Here is an 18,125-nt window from a genome sequence, read left to right as displayed (position 1 = left end):
TTAACTTTCATACCCTCTGCTTTTGCAATCATTAGACTTCCCCCTTTTTTGACAGGAGCCTTATGAATAATAATAATTCGCGTGATGAATATTGCTGTTCCTTAAAATGACTTGTTTCTTCTTTTATAAGTACTGAAAGAGGGGATTTACCACATAATTAAAAGCTGGTTGGAATAGGAGCTCTGCGGAGTTGGAAGAGCGACTCTCGTGTGATTACTTTTTTTGTCTACAGACTCCTTGCATTGATCCCAAAAATACTGTTTCTTGAATACCTTCAGCCCACGCAGAGATATAGTCGAGTAACCTAAATAGCCATATACCCAAGAAACCTTCTATTGATAGTTCATCCAGCATGGGTCTAAATTTGAAGTCTCTGTGGGCTCCTTTTGTTGTTTTGATCCAGTATATTCTATGAGCTTTAGGGAAAGTTGTACTCTGACAAATTCATCAGTGAATTTTGGCTATCCCCATGGCCCTGTGTTCGGATTCAGCGGGTTGGAAAATGGATGGATGGATGGATTTTGGCTATGACCTATAGTTTACGGCTAGTGATCTTATAAAATATTAACACTTAATACGTTAAAGAAATTAATGAATGAAGAGCTGAAAGCCCACATATAAAAATATCTGCCTGTGTCTCCGATGTGCATAATAATTGCTATTGATAGAACCACCTTGTGTTAAATTACATGTCCAAGCTTACACATATGTCTATGTATAAGTAACTATTCAATTAACAAGTTGCAAAGTTGAGGCCCCCAATGAATAAATGAATACAAATGAATAAATAAATAGCTGAGATTAAAGACCCAAAAGATCATTCACTTTTAAGAACAGCACAAAAACAGTAATGGAAGCCTTGTCTAAAGCCAGTTAGTAGGCAGATATGATTTTCATTTTAACCTGGGAAAGGCCTGTTTTTACATCACAGACATTTCATAACCTGACATAGAACAAAACAAATCTGAAAATGGACATGGTGATGAGACCAGAGCAAAACATATTTTCCAAGGAGACATATCCTTTTATCTGTTTTCAGATTCATTTTGCCTAGTTTAGGGATTCATGCAGGGAGACATACCTGCTTCTGGGTGTAAGACAGGCAGCAACTCACATACACATCCACAGTAACTCACACCAGGCCAGAATGGAAGGTAACATATACAGTATACCCTAGAATTCAATTTTAGAAGAATATTGTTCACGTAGACAGGCAATGTGACCAGGTGGCTGACATACTGGACCTAAAACCAAAAAGCTACAAGATCAGTCAGCCTCAGACTAACCATGAGTTTCTGAGCATATGCTTAAGCTGCCTATGCTATGTTCCAAACATACCACTGAATTTGCAAACAATGTACCTCAGTACTTAAAAACACCTTGGGATGTTTTTAACTTTACAGTGGAGCTAGATAAAATGAAGGTTTTTAGTTTAACCTTTCTCAAAACCCTGAACTTGATAAGTGGATTAGAAGAATTAATAGTCAGTCAGTCATTATCCAACCCGCTATATCCTAACACAGGGTCACGGGGGTCTGCTGGAGCCAATCCAAGCCAACACAGGGCGCAAGGCAGGAACGAATCCCAGGCAGGGTGCCAGCCCACCGTAGAATTAATAGTTTATTATAAAATATATTATGCACTGGCGGCACGGTGGCGCAGTGGGTAGCGCTGCTGCCTCGCAGTTGGGAGATCTGGGGACCTGGGTTCGCTTCCCGGGTCCTCCCTGCGTGGAGTTTGCATGGTGTCTGCGTGGGTTTCCTCCCACAGTCCAAAGACATGCAGGTTAGGTGGATTGGCGATTGTAAATTGACCCAAGTGTGTGCTTGGTGTGTTTGTGTGTGTCCTGCGGTGGGTTGGCACCCTGCCCGGGATTGGTTCCTGCCTTGTGCCCTGTGTTGGCTGGGATTGGCTCCAGCGTGACCCTGTGTTCGGATTCAGCGGGTTGGAAAATGGATGGATGGATGGATATTATGCACTCCCCTGTGATTTGTATTTACACATCTTTGTTTGGTTAGTATTTTATATTAAGTAACTTACAAATAAAAGGTTTGTAATACAGTTATTTCCATATTTGTATAACTACAACACTAGCAAGTAACGTGATTCACTCAAAATCACATAATGAATGAGTAGTCTTCAATGTAGGTACTGTATTATGTATAGTATCTATGATTATGAAAATCATTTCAGGGTGCTCTACAGGTACAGTATAGTATATTTTTTCCTACAATTGTATATAAAAAGACTTATCTCAAAGTATTTCACAGAGGTAAGATGTTAAAAGTTGTTTCCATGTTAGTGCCATCATGAGGGAGATACTGCTCCATAATAAAAAGTTGATTTCCTCTTCATTCTGCCCATTATATTTTTCCTCTATTTTAGGAGTTTAATTGATCATCAGACCTTTCTTTGGTAATGCACAATTAACCGCAGCCTGATAGTGCTCTGTGTGCATCCATCCATCCACCCATTCATTTTTCAGCTCACTTAATCCAGTTCTGGTTTGTGGGTAAGCCAGAGCATTAGAAGCAAAGCAGGAGCCAACCTTTAGGGGCACAAGTTCATTACAGGGCACATTCATGCACACACAAACATGTACTGTGCCTTCATTAAAATTAAAATATCCCTATTACTCATCCGCCTCTAAATGTGTGACTTGTCTGCATGTCACATTGCAAAGCAGTGTAGGACAAGCATATCTGTAGGCCCTATGGCCTTGTTGCTGGGGAACAGGAGAAGAAAAAGCCAAATCCAAAACTGAGCAATTTATTTACCCTGCCCTTGATCCAGTTATTATAAAATTACAGTGGGGGATGGTATGTGCCAATAACAGAACATTATCTGTTATAATGTTCCTTCACTTTTATTACATTTTTAATTAATTAGTATATTGTTCATTTATGGGGCAGTATAGATGCAGTGTTTATCATTGCTGCCTTATAGGTCCAATTGTCCTGGGTTCAATCTCGCATTTGGTCATTTTGTTGCAAGGTGTTATGATCCCTGCGTCTGTGTGGGCCTTTTTAATGATACTTCCGTATTATTTCCACATCCCAAAAATATGATTGGATTGGTTAATTGTGTATTGCAAATTGGCTTCATATGGGTTTGTGTGTGTAATTAAATGGTGCCCCATCTAAGGTTAGTTTTTACCTTCAGCTCAATGCTGCCAGGATTGGCTCTGGTCTCTCACAATGCTGAAATAGATTAAGTTAAGGTTTGAGAATGTTATATTAATCAATGCATTAACTTACACTTTGATATTCACACAGTAGTTTATTTGTTAATAAATGTTAGTATTTTAGTAAGTAGTTGTTAATCCTAGCTCTTTCTTTTTATTCTTATTCTTAGGCAGAAATACTGAGTGTCCTTAGTCACAGGAATGTTATCCAGTTTTATGGAGCTATACTTGAAGCACCTAACTATGGTATTGTAACAGGTAAGTGTGCATTGTCAGAGAATATAATAATAATAATAATAATAATACATTTTATTTATATAGCGCCTTTCCCATGCTCAAGACACTTACAGAATATAGCCTGGCATAAGTCAGTCCTCCGTGTGTGCTCATGATAATCATGCGGCCAATTCCAGCTCTGAAGGCTGAAATCAGAAAATGCAAAACATAATGGTTTTCATGATTAAATAGTTGAGATGAAATAATGAGAATGCTTTCACCCTTTTGGAATAATTCTTTATCTCAAAATAATAATTTCTGTTTGCAGTGTACTATTCAGGGTATATACTCAATGAAAAGTTGTCTAATTAATCCTGAAGTCCAGTCAATTATAAAAACTGCAAATAAGAAAAATGGTTACAATGAAATTTAGCAAACACAGAGCTCTTCTTCAGGACCTTCATGTCATGTTTTATTGTGGAAGCACTATTATAGAAACATTGTTTTTTAGAAAATGAGTAATATTACATGCAGTTATAGGCCTGGCAAAATCTTGTTGAAAGAAGACTGAAGAAATACTGGTCCGTGCTCTGTCATGAAAAAAAGACAGATGGTTATGAAATCTTAGATGAAATTTTGGTTAATGACATATCTAGATTTATGATCTCCTTAGGGTTCGATGAATAAGTTTCTGTATGTAATAAGATCTTTATTGCAATTGATAAAGAGGCAGCATAGGACTTTTAAGATAGAGCACAAATGAGAGCTGTTTATAGGGGGTTTAAGATTGGGAGATATAGGTAAATGTCGTAATCTTAAATGTTAAAGATGCAAGTGCAAGGAAATCTCTCAGAAGTCTGAATTAGATTAAAAATGAAAGGTCATTTGGGTTTTCATTGTTGCTAAATGGGAAGACAGGTTTTAAAAACACATACTTTCATTTTCTTATAATGGAGTCTTTAATCATTTCTATGTGGACTGTGTTATTATTTTTGTGGCAAAATGCACGAACTGTTAATCCAGAAATAAAAAGGGTATGTTACATATATATGTTAAAAGCGTATGTGTGTATCACACACATACTCATTAAATTAGTCAAAAAATAGGATTCAGTTACAAATTAAAAGTAACTAAATGTTTGAATACATTCAAATTCAAGGTAACGATTCTGGGAGTTGCTTGCATGATTATACGTGCCTTTTTATACTTTACTACTAGTCATTAAGCCCGTTACAATAACGGGCGCTAGAACAGTAGTGCATAAACATTAGTAGGAACAGTCTATATTAAATGGCACGGGACCTTGACCTCATTCTTTTTGTTGGTCGTATTTTTCTTTCTATCAGCCTCTTTTGTTGATGTTTACTTGCTGAGCTGACCGTTCTTCGTGGGCTGCCGCCGTGTATTGTGTGTCTTTAATTTTCTGTGACAGTAATACTGTCTTGTACGTCCGCTGGCTTGTACGTCCGTAATATACCTTTACTTTTCTCTGGCGGTAATACAGCGTGCGCGTTGGTAATATGCCTTTAATCTCCTCTGACAGTAATACTGGCTTGTATGTGGCTCTAATATGCGTCACTGTATTGTGTACCTTTAATTTCCTCTCGCAGTAATACTGGTTTATATTCCCGTAAAACGCCTCTAACTTTCTCTGACCGTAATATCGTGCATCGCACCATGCCCCACGCATGCGCACTTCACCAGAAGACACAGACACACGGACACCTGGACGCACACAGGGATTTTATTAAAGAGGATTGTGGTAATGGCCACAGTGGGCATCTCCTTAGGAAGAGTTGAGCAACAGGGTTGTGGCATTGTGCTTTCAACCAAACAGACTGAGCGGTTCCAAACTTATGAGTCATAGTCCATTTGCTTTGTTCCGAATCAGGGAATGATTCGTTATTCTGTTAGTTAGTTTGGTTGCGTTTCAAACTACAAACTTTCAAGAGAAGTAAGCATATCAGTAAGCATGATGTAGGTGTCGTAGACTTCTTTCATTGGGCAGAAACATTTTTTATCATAGGAAAAATATCATGGAGAGTCGACAGCAGTTGTGTTTACACACTTCCACATTTTACATAAATAATTTGGTTTATGTACCAAATACCGCTGTATGAACAAAAAACCTATTTATGGAACAACTAGAAGACTATTTTATAATTATACTATTTTGCATGGTACGAAAAGGACCTGTTTCAGATAGGCGAGTGTACAAAGTAATGCCCTACTGAGGGCATACACAGACGTTCTTTGGTTTTATGATAGTAGAGACTAAAATGAGTTCCATTAAACTGTATGATGTTGCATATTTACCCTCCAGCAGCCGCCATATGAACTTACCCTCAATTTAGTTTATCCCAAGTCACATACTATTATCTTGACGCTTATAAATATTTGTTAATGTTAGAGTGTTTGCTCAACACTTACTTCACATGCCAAAGTTAGTGTGCATCGTGCTTAAAAAGCAATCCCATCTGCTTTCATAGTATAAAATTAGGGTTTGATCTTCTGTCTCATAAGACATTGCTGTTCGTTTCTTGCCACATCTGATAGAAACCATGTGCGAAGCTGAATCACGTGCTAGGCTTTTTCTGACTGCCAGTAATTGTGAGATTTTTTTTATGCGAATTGTATTATATGTGTACCCGTGTGCATGTTTTTATATTGTTTTTTAATGCTCCACTGTAACCCTTTATTCATTATAATTACCGAGAGCAGAGAGCATAAGTACCATAGCATGCACAATTTCACTCATAATGCGGAGTGTTTTATGTTGTCTGCCCCATGTCGGATTACATTCATACCCCATGCAAACCACTCCAGGGTTCGGTTTGTGCTGCACTGTACATTTGTTTTGGTCTGAATCATGGTGCATTTCACATCCTTCTAAACAAAACACACTTTGGGGGGACGCGCACCAGAGGTTGAAAAAAAACACACCAAACGAACTGGACGTGAAAACGCATTTAGATCGGGGAGACTATGGGATTAGTTATTAATGCAAAAGGGTGAGAATAGTCAGCAAAATGAAAGATCAGGCAAGAGGCAGGCAGGCCGAAGACAGATTTGTTTTATTATTTGGAGGTGTCAAATGGTTCGCGGAAGGGTATATCAATTGTACTGTATTTTAATATTCAAAAAGTGAATAAAGGCGGCATAAATGTTTTAGTTGCTTCTCAATTTTTAAGCAACCATGTAAGACACAAGACACAACTTTTTGCTGACACTAACGAGACTTTTTTTTTTATGGATTTCAGGTTTAAGAAAAAATGGGACAGAATCAGATACAAAAACAATATTTTCAGTCCACCGGAGAAGTGTTTAGAAAACGTACGGAGTACACTTACAGAATAAAGTGTAGAGAAGTGGATTTTTTTTCTGTGTTGTGAAGGGGTCTAGCTGTAAGTTTTAATGATTAAGACATAGCTAACCATTCAAAATTGTGAAAATTAGTGCCAAAATTAGTGCGGGTAAAACAAACATCAGTTCTTTTACAGTTGAATGTTACCTTTTGCCTTTGAATAAGACCTTTATGAAATAAATTCGAGTTATATTCGAATAAAGATGACCGATCTAACAGTCCTAATAGATACAGTTAGGGATCTACGATATACACATATGAATCTATATCAGACCTTGTATACCAGCTGCTGTTTTAATTGATATTTTAGGGAGCAGTGGCTGTCCTGAAAATTCTTAGTTGAAAATTGTTAGTTGTTAGAACAAGAAAAGAAAACTCAAACCTACAAACAGTGCAAGCGAAAGTCATATGCAAACAAATTTGTAAAGATTTTACAATTCCATTGCATGGAGTTTTTATAAGAATTTTTGCATAGTGCAAAAGTCATTCTTTTTGAAAACATCAGCTATGTATATTTATAAACAAAAAATGGCAGATGACCCCTAAATTGGTGTCTCCTCTCACATGGACCATCCATGTTGTTTCATGATGGCATGCTGGTGTAATATGCAAAATGCTAAAATAAATGTCCACAGACATATTTTTTCTGTGTAGTGCAATCCAAAATAACTAGGCAAAACTTCAGATTATTAGAAAATGACTGAAAAACAGTTTTATCGTGTATGAACTTGTTTCTGTTTATTTTAAATATATTTATGCTAACATCTGTCAAACGCAGATTGATGATTGCAGTATAGGTTTTTAAGATCTGATATAGCAACATTCATGATGTTTTGTGTGTCTGATTTATTTATTTTTGGACTAGCTGTGCTACCTGTCTAAAGCGGGTTGAAATCTCAGTAATTAAGGTAGACCTCATGTTTTTTATTTGTTACATGGGTTGTCCATTTTGTCCTTTGCAGATTTAACTACTAGAAAGTTCAAATATATCTTTTCGTAATGCTAATAGTAAATCTGTATTAATCTTTTACTCTGCACAGACATCCAAAAGAAGATAAAAATAACAGTAAATATGATAACCAACAATACTGGTCTTTCACAAGGGGAACCTATAAATGCATCCCTGAACTAAGGAAATTATCTCCCTTTAGTCTCAAAATAGATGACTACACCTGTACCTAATCCAGGTCTTCCAATTGTCAAAGACACTGACTAAGCTGATCCAGCAAATGTCTTTAAGTTAAACAGTGAATCATATACTTGGGGACAATGGTTGTGAATAAAAAGAAGTTCATTCAGGACAGAATCCAGGAAGTACAAAAGGCTGTGGGAATATCCAACAGGCTACAGAATATAAGCTTTTGTTTTTCAAATGTTTGAGTTCTTTTTAAAATATTGTGTTTTTCTTCCCTCAAATGGATTTAAATTTATACAAATCATAAATACAATATAAAACTATTCAAAAATTCATCACTTCCACTGCCTCTAATAATAAAAGATCTCTTCTTCTGGATTGCAGAAACAGGAAAGAAAGCTCAATAATAATGAAAACATAAGATAGATAGATACTTTATTAATCCAAAGGGGAAATTCACATTACTCATAACTCTCTCTGGAATAATACCAAAGTGGGCAGTGTGTCCAGTAATTGATTCTAGTACTATGATTTGTCAAAAGGTTCAAAACAAAACCCTTACTACTTGTTCAGTTTCCAGTTCAAATCTGTTGCTCTTATTAGTTTCCTCACAAATTTAACAGATATCATCAGATTAACCAATCATTTTGAAGTAGTATTCTTGAAGTATATGCAAGTGAAAGTGTGCCCTTTATTGGACTGGCACTATATCTGGAAATGGCTCTTGTCTTTCACCTAATGCTGATGTTGACATTGTCATCCTATAATTCTGTATTAGATAAGCAGGCGCATATAGTGAGATCTCGGCTCATAGTTGTTTCTGCAGCGCTCTTCTGCTGGTGTGGGCAAAGCGGCCATCTAAGCCGGGCTTGGCCAGGTGGGAGAGAACATCAGCATAGGTTTGTGCTGCCCCTGGACGGTGGCAAACATCAAAAGTGAAAGCCTGCAAACTAATAGACCGCAGAGTGAGCTGAGCATTTTCTATCCTTCTGTTTGTACAGCCACTGAAGTGGGGCATGGTCAGTCACCAGGGTAAAACTTCGTCCCCAGAGGTAGAAATGAAGGGCCTTCTCCACCCACTTAATTGCCAAGCACTCCTTTTCAATAGTGAAATAATTACGCTCCCTCGGTAGCAGCTTTCTGCTGAGAAATGTGATGGGGTGTTCCTTCCCCCTCAAAACACTGCTGGAGCACTGCTCTTTCACAGGCACCAGTCCAGACAACACTATGATTCGTTCTGCCCTTTGTCAAGTCAGTGAGAGGGGTGGCCCGATGCTCAAAGTTGGGAATGAACCGTCTGCAGTACCCCACAAGCCCAAGGAAGTCACAAACCTGCCTCTGTTTTTCATGACGTGGATATGCAAGCACCTCCTCCACCTTATCCATTTGAGGCTTGAGCAAACCCTTCCTCATGGAATATCCCACATAATGGGTTTCCGACATACCCAGCTTGCACTTCTTAGGGTTAGCCATCAACCCCCGCCAGCCGTAAGCTGTCGAGCATCACCCAAAGACAGACGAGATGAGATACCCAGTCATTACTGAAAATGACAACATCGTCAAGATAGTCACCCGCGTACGCAAAATGGGGACAGAGGATCTGGTCCGTTATCCACTGAAAGGTCAACGGTGTGACATGGAGACCAAAAAGGAGTGCCGTAAATTCAAACGGCCCATCTGAAGTGTCTTCTCGCAACTGGACTCCTCCAGGGTCACCTGCCAGTAACCCTTCATGAGGTCTAGGATAGAAATATACGAGACCTGCCCAAGCTTCTCCAACAGCTCATCCACACGCGGCATCAGGTATGCATCAAACTTGGAAATCTTATTCAAACCAAATCAATACAGAACTGAACTAAACCACTTTGAGACAAGAGCGATTGGACTCCACTAATCACTTTTATTCGGACGAATAACGCCTAATTGAAGCATCTGCTGAACTTATTTGTGTATCACCTTCCTTGTCGCCTCTAGCAGGCGATACTGGGGCACCTGTGTGGTAACACCGGGCGGTGTTACGATCTTGTGTTTTGCAATTGTTGTCCGGCCAGTCACGGCCAAAAAAACATCAGAGTTCCTCTCGATCATCGTTAGCAGTTCCGCTTTCTGAGTATCAGTTAAATCCCCGCCTATAGCAACTTCTGTTTGAGGGACCACTGCGGATGTGACCATGACCTTGCAAAGTTCATGCCACTCCTTCAGCAGATTAATATGCAAAACCTGTACGGGCTTCCGCTGTCCTGGAATCGTAACTTTAGAATTCACAGGGGATATTCGCTGACTGCCGGAACCAACCACTCAGCCCAGAATTTATGCAGATCCAATGCAATCAAAACCAGCATAAATAGTCCCCTTTCATAAATTCGCAAAGTTTATCATAATCACGTTTCTGTGCCTCCTGCTCATGCTGAAGATGTTACACTGCAATAGCGGACAGTCTGGAAATCTGCAGTGACACAACTCGGTCGACAAATCTGCCCCCTTGAGGTGTCTGATGAGTCTCTGTACACTCTTCTTGAAAAACGTCTAAAACACCACAGGGTTGGCAGCCCAAGAGTAGCTTGAAAGGACTCAGCCCCGTTAATGCCTGTGGAGATTCCCTAACATCAAACAAGAGGAAGGGCACTACTCTATCCCACGAGGTCGGGTCGTAATGGGCGACTCGTCGAATAATCTGTTTTAGGGTTTTATTAAATCGTTCAGTCAGGCCATTCATCTGCGGATGATAAACCGTGGAGTGTAACTGCTTAATTGCAAAGCTTCCTCATAGCTGCTTCATGATGCGAGACATAAAGGGCATGCCCTGATCATTCAAAATCTCGTGAGGGATACAAATATGCGTGAACATTTCCGAGAGTGCTTTTGCAAAATATTGATGGTACTACTTTTTCATTTTGAATGAGAGGGGAGCAAAACATGATTACAGTAATCCCTCGCTATATCGCGCTTCGCCTTTCGCGGCTTCACTCCATCACGGATTTTATATGTAAGCATATTTAAATATATATCGCGGATTTTTCGCTGCTTCGCGGGTTTCTGCGGACAATGGGTCTTTTAATTTCTGGTACATGCTTCCTCAGTTGGTTTGCCCAGTTGATTTCATACAAGGGACGCTATTGGCAGATGGCTGAGAAGCTACCCAGCTTACTTTTCTCTTTCTTTTGCGCTGACTTTCTCTGATCCTGACGTAGGGGGATTGAGCAGGGGGGCTGTTCGCACACCTAGACGATACGGACGCTCGTCTAAAAATGCTGAAAGATTATCTTCACGTTGTGATCTTTTGTGCAGCTGCTTCCTGAAACGACATGCTGCACGGAGCTTCGCATACTTAAAAGCTCGAAGGGCACGTATTGATTTTTGATTGAAAAACAAACTCTGTCTCACTTTGTCTGCTCCTGACGGAGGGGGTGTGAGCTGCCGCCTTCAACAGCTTTGTGCCGCGGTGCTTCGCATACTTAAAAGCCAAATAGCCCTATTGATCTGTTTGCTTTTCTCTCTATCTCTGTGACAGTCACTGCTCCTGACAAGCACTCCTTTGAAGAGGAAGATATGTTTGCATTCTTTTAATTGTGAGATGGAACTGTCATATTTGTCTTGTCATATAGCACAGTTTAAACATTTGAAAAAGAGACAAATGTTTGTTTGCAGTGTTTGAATAAAGTTCATGTCTCTCTACAACCTCCTGTGTTTCTGCGCAAATCTGTGACCCAAGCATGACAATATAAAAATAACCATATAAACATATGGTTTCTACTTCGCGGATTTTCTTATTTCGCGGGTGGCTCTGGAACGCAACCCCCGCGATGGAGGAGGGATTACTGTATTTCAAAATGTTTCAGAAACCACAATATTCAGAAATTCATTTCTACCTTCTGTACTTCATTTTTCTCAGTCCTACTTTTAAATTAAGTCCACAATTGTGTGGTAATGTAAACCATGTACTAACATCAGCCTGAGTAGAAATGATGGTTCATCTGCTGTGTACAAAATAGTAATGTTTTAGCACTGTTGGAGTATAATATACTAAAGTCACTCACAGAAATCATTCATAAGCACACAGCACAGTAGTATAATGTTTCCATGTTTCTTTAATAAAAAAGGAAACAGAAGAAAAATCACAACTGAATTTCTGTAATAAATACAATTTAAAATATATGGCACAGTATCAAATTTGGGAACATTTTATATGCCATTTGTGTGCAGTATGTGGGTCTTACTGTTGCATTTCAAGTATATCAAGTTTCTTTACCTTATTATAATATGCTAAAACTGTTTTTGTTCTTTGCAACTTTTCTCTTTCCTCTTTTTATTAAAATTAGAAAAACCTCTATTTCACGTATTCCAGTAAACTTATGAGGACTGGACATTCTTAATCTGGAATATGGATAGTGTTGAATATTTATACTGGAACTGAAAGTCTAAACTACTATGCCCAGCTTGCTATAATAGGAAATTTTATGCTCCAAGGCAGATATTCATTGTTGAGTGGGCAGCACGCCAGTCAGGTGCTTGCTATTCAGTAGCATGCTTGTTTGCTAAGAGGAATTTTTTAACTCCCTCTTAGTCCTCTTTAGTAGTTGGGAAAAGAAGAACCGTACTCCAGTGAATTTATGTGCAATTACTAAAGGGGTTTTGAGTCTGGTCCTTAGTGTGATTTCAGTGTTCATTTTGCAGCCATCCACCTCTAAGTTTATTGTTTGGTTTAAACCCCATTGTGATAATATGTATTATAAGACACATCCCTTAATACATTATTGTGTCTTAACAATCTTTCTGAGAATTGGCACTTCTACTGGGGAGAGTAGTTTGTGATGAGATGTTTTACTATTGAACATACAGGTGTGGCAGAAGAGAATGGAAGTTAATGACAGAAACTTCTGAGAAGGTGGTGCTACATGCTGGGCAAACTATATTAATGACACAGTCTTTTCAAAAGGCAGTGAGACAGACTTGTCAGATGGTAATTGCATCTGCTGTGCAGTAAAAGTTAATAATAAAAGCTTGTTAGAAAGTTTCAAGGATAATGGTACATAATGTGTAGACAGGCTTGTTAGAAGGTTATAATATAGGCATGGCACACATACTGATTCTAACACAGAGTAGCCATGCCTGCTTTGTGGCCTGCAAAAAATAACTTCTGTGACACCGGATTAGGTCTCTGTCTTGAAATCCCTTATGTCCTTGCAACCATCAGCCTTGACAGCCCTATCATTTTCTACTAAGGGGATAAAACTAGCTTCTTCACCTCTAGCCTGAGCCCATGTGCTGCCCTCTATCTTCAGGTTGGTCTTCTAGCCTTTCTTGAGCACTTTCAAGACTTGATTTTTCTCCATGGGGTGGGTTGTGATTCTCCTAGTGTTTGTCGAGTTAGATACACCCTCTAGTATCCTAAGGCTGAAGTTGGCCAGTTCCTACAACATCAAAGTTTACTGTACTTTCCCATGCCCCCCCCCCCCCACCCCCCCCCCCCCCCCTTCTTTCAGCTCTGGCATGTTGATATATGATATGACTTCTCTAACAGTACGTATATGCTGCCATCTCTTGGAAAACTAACTTACTAAAATGTTTTCCCATGGTAAGAAAAAATAAGTAATTGTTATTATAAAGTGTTAGACCTTTATACATTTTGTGCTTTGATGAGACATTCTATAATAATTACTTTTTTAACAAATTATCCCAATAAGTATTTATTTTTATTTTTAGGCCAACTTTTTATTAAATACAATAAAATTGGATGATTCTAAATAATATGCAGATCTTTAATACCAAAAGGAATTGGACACTGCAAAACTTTGGTTAAAAATTATAAACAAATTTCAAAGAATAGGGCATCAAAGTCTATAATTCGTAAATTGCCTTTCCTCAGAGTTGGTCTAATCGCAAAAGCTTCCATTTGGGAAAAGTGAATTTATATACCTGCATCTCTCAAAATAGTGACCATGCTCCATATGCGTAGATATGATATTTCTTCGGAATCATGTGCGCATGCATGCAGATGCTTACAATCTCACAGGCATGTCTAAAATGACACCATCAGTTTATGAAAATGCGTATATAAAATTGTAAATAAAATATAGCATAGTGTTTCATAATTTATTAAAATAGTAAAAAATTGCATGTGATGTGCTGCAATCTTGATAATTATGCATGAGACAATAAGTTTAGGTCACAGTACAATTCATATTGCAACTGACTTCACAAGGCAATATTCCCACAATATGAAATTTTCTTCAAAGAAATGTGCTGTATTTTTACGGTTACTTATTAGTAAACATTCATAACTCAAAACACTGCAAATATATTCAGCTTAATGCACAAACTGACAATTTACATTTTACATTTACATTTTCTTTTTACTAACATAAAATGCTCTTAATTATTAAAATAAAATATTGACTGTGCAATAACATGACATGTTACATGTTGCTAGTAAGAATTTCACTGTAATTTGTACATGTGACAGTAATTACCATATGAACCTACAATATAAAGTTACTGCAGTACAAAGCCATCAAAATTTAAATTTGTTGTTTTCTGGGTTAACATCAAACATTGCTCCAACAATGACTGTTCTTTTATTTCCTGTTTGAATTCCTTACTGATCCATTAGCTCTATGTCCTGACTTAATCTATGAACAATTTATAATATTATTTTTAAGAAAAATGAGAACTTCATCATTTTACAAGAAGTTAAGACCTCTCCACTTTAACACTATTCCTTCCATTTGATAGCACTCACTCACTGGGTACAGACATAGCAGGGACAGATATTTAATCTGACCAGAAAAGGAAGCACTGGGAATTTGGCTGCATTCTCTATCCACCTTGCTTAAAGGACTGCTGTAATTCAAGATCCATAGCTATAAAATTCCTCCTTATTGTAATCTACCCCTGTTTATGAATCAATAACAGTGAAATATGTATCAATGTCTCAATCACTCGTTCTCACATCAGCAGCAGGTTACTGCTCCCAGTAACTCTTTAGTATACCATTAGAACTGTACCAATACAATGTTACGTTTGCACAGGAGAGTTTGATTTAAAAGCAAGAGTGTTGATGTAGTGGTGCATCTATGAAAAAATACTGCAATTCGTCATACACGTTTAAGGATGCAACTCACTAAATTAAGTGTATGTCCAGTCCTATCCCACTTTCACATACTGTGATGTCTTCATTTCAACTCCATGATACACTGTATAAAGTTTCTATGCATTTAAATTGATCTAAAGTTTAAAGGCAGGTGGCAATAGGGCAATGTGTATTTGAGAACATACAGAGAGGGTCATGTGGTCAAAACTTTTTTATTATGCAATGTAACAGATAGCCCGGCCACAGACAGACACGATACCAAATGTCCACAACACATGGTTTATTTACAACACTATTTACAAGAGGTTCCAGCGACTCACACACGACTCCTCCAGTCCTTTGTCTCTCTACTGCCACCTCCACTCCTCTCTCACAAGCTCCGTCTTCCTTCTTCCGACTTCAGCTCCTTGAAGGGAGTGAAGCGGCCCCTTTTATCATGCCCCGAATGTGCTCCAGGTGCTCGGTAATGGTCTTCCGGCGGCACTTCCTGGTGTGGCTGAAGTGCTGCCCTTGCACCCGGAAGCACTCCGGGCGTACACAGTTCCTGGAGCGGCAGCACTTCTTGGTGTGGTGGAAGTGCTGTCCTCCAGGGCTCAGGAACCATCCAGGCGCCCCCTGGGTTTGACCACGGACCAACACAGGGTTGAGCTTCCCAGCTCCGTATCCGTGGTCCTTGGTGGAAATCAGGGGGGCTGCCCTCTTGCGCCCAGGGAAGATATTGCCCCTTTCCCGGTTCTTCCCTGATCCAGGCGTCCCGCTGGGGGCAAGGTCCCTGGTCGTCTGCCACAGCATTTAAGAAACTTAAAACAAAGGAAATATCACCCTGTCATATAACTGCAAACTTTGAACTGCTCAAATCCAGCCTTTAGCTCCTTTTTGACATAAACGTTGACCTTTTTTTGAGAGAAGGGTTGCTTTGGAGCACAGATGATTCAGCTTTGCTTAAGAAGAAAATAGAGGCTATAACTTTATTAACAGTTGAAGTTATATAAAAGAGACTTGCAACCATCTTGCATATTAAATGTGTGAATGACAGGAACCGTGCATTGTTATTCATGAAAGAAATTTCTATGCTGGTAACTTATTGTAACATTAACTTAATGTTACTGCTTATTCAAAACAAATACTTGCACAGCAACCATCAAAATCCAGGTATCATGTTCAACATACTGAGTTTAAATGTGTACAAAATGTGGTCAACATGTATACAAAAACAAGTGTTCAAAAAAGCAGGAAAAAAGAGTATAGAAAAAGCATTTGGAGCAAAAGATGTGAAACATTACATGTTTAAATACATTAGATGAGTAACAAAATGGGTTTAAACGATTATAAAACAATTGCTCTTCTCAAGTAACTGAATTTGAGAGGCATGTCCTGATAGTCAATTGCACATGAGATTAAAAGTCATATCTAGCCCAACATTTAGCAACACAACTGCCTTCACCAACTCTGACCTATTAGGAACTGCAGTGGAAAATCTTCAAATGCCAATTGAGTAACCTTATGACATGTACTTATCCTGATGAGAACAGTACCTTAACAGAAACAGAAACGATGAATCGAACCTGGAAATAGCTACAGCAAATCTTCACTCCAAAAATAATACCCTCAGTCTTAAAAAGCAGTCATCACAATCTAGGATAAAAATATCATTGCAGATGTTTCTGTACCAAAAAAACATCTGAGACAAAGTCCGGGGATTTTTTTTCCTCTGAAAGAAATTAAAAGGACAGAGTCCTAAAATTCAGTAGAAAAACATCCTGGGAAACATGCCTGTCTAGACTAAAATAGAAGATGACGTGCTCTCAGTCTGGAACAACAACATCCTGGGAGATGCTTTTTACAGGCATAATCTAGAACCAAAAAAGTGAAGAGATGTTCTCCTTCATGTGAAAAATGGAGTGGAACTCATCAAAATCCAGAATTAAAAATCAATTCCATCTTCACAATGTTGAATCTTACACCATCATTGATTATAATAATGTACAGTGCTCCACTCCATCACAGGGCAGGCTCAGCACACACCCATTCTCAGTCACAATGGATCTTACTTGTGTCTCTTTGGAATGAGGAAGGAAACCTGAGAATTCAGAGAAAGACACCATGAAAAATCTGTAAATGGAAAATGACAGAATCAGTGACTGAACTAGGTACCTTAACTTGTAAGGCAGGAATGATTACTTAGCTACCATAGCACTCTTAGTGGCAAAAATATCTAATTGCAAGCCAAATCCTGGAAGGGTCTGGTGTTAATAATAGACAGCAGTCAGTGCTATAAATATCATATTTATGAAGTGTACCTTGTACATTGCTATATATCCCGAGCTGTTTTGTTGATGGCTGTTATTATTTTAGTCTCTTTTCCTACTTTGTTTTTTGTGTTACGCCATCAAACACTGAGGTCTGTTTTCCTGTTCTGTTTCCTGTCATTTTTGCAATAATTTGCAAGATGCTTGCCTCATTATTTTGTCCAGGATCGGACTGCTTAGCACACTGTACACAAAAGCAAATTGCTGCAAGCTTTCAGAGACATTTACATGAGACACACAATAAAGTTTTTATCATTGGTTTGCAAAGCCTTGTCTACAACTTCCTAAGTCATATGATTTACTCTTCCCTGTACTTCATAAACAATGTAAACAAGATGTGATAAGTTCAACAGAATTTTGTGAAGAAACAAACATGACAGTTGAAAATGGTTATTATAAAACTGAGTTATACATTCTCAAGCAATTTTCATGAGGGTCTGTGCAACCATAAATGAATTATTAGGATCATAAATGGTGTTGTCAATAATTAAGGTGGCCCATTGATGGTCTGTGTGGATTATGTCCTAGAAGCATATACTTTAGGGACGTCAGAATTAGAGGAAGAGAGGCTTTTTGGACCTGTCATCATCCCAAATGAGCACAAGTATTTATTTCAGCTTTGAAATTTTTATTTTCCTTTGAATTAGCTTGATGATTTTACATCCTTGTGTATTGCCCTTTACTAACATCTTTAACCATTCTTATGGAAACTTTAAAAGAAATACCTTAACTAATCACTGCAAAATTTAATTTATAAACTGTCTCATGGGATACTTCTTATCCCATTTGAACACAACAGCACCCAAACTTGGTGTAATTCAGGCTCA

General features: G+C 38.4%; 1 protein-coding gene across 3 annotated transcripts in view; it reads left to right on the top strand.

Annotated features, from left to right (window-relative positions):
* The window catches only part of map3k20a (mitogen-activated protein kinase kinase kinase 20a), a 221,435-nt gene that overhangs the window by 25,907 nt on the left and 177,403 nt on the right, over positions 1-18,125 (top strand). For all 3 annotated transcript variants that reach the window (XM_028806282.2, XM_051930670.1, XM_028806284.2), the window contains exon 3: positions 3,355-3,442. In XM_028806282.2, coding sequence (XP_028662115.1) covers positions 3,355-3,442 — 88 coding nt within the window. The remainder of the gene's footprint in view (positions 1-3,354; positions 3,443-18,125) is intronic.

Source organism: Erpetoichthys calabaricus, chromosome 8 (genome assembly GCF_900747795.2).
Source record: "Erpetoichthys calabaricus chromosome 8, fErpCal1.3, whole genome shotgun sequence".
Taxonomy (NCBI): domain Eukaryota; kingdom Metazoa; phylum Chordata; class Cladistia; order Polypteriformes; family Polypteridae; genus Erpetoichthys; species Erpetoichthys calabaricus.
Note: the sequence above shows the minus strand (reverse complement) of the source record. Positions and strands in the feature narration are given on the sequence as shown.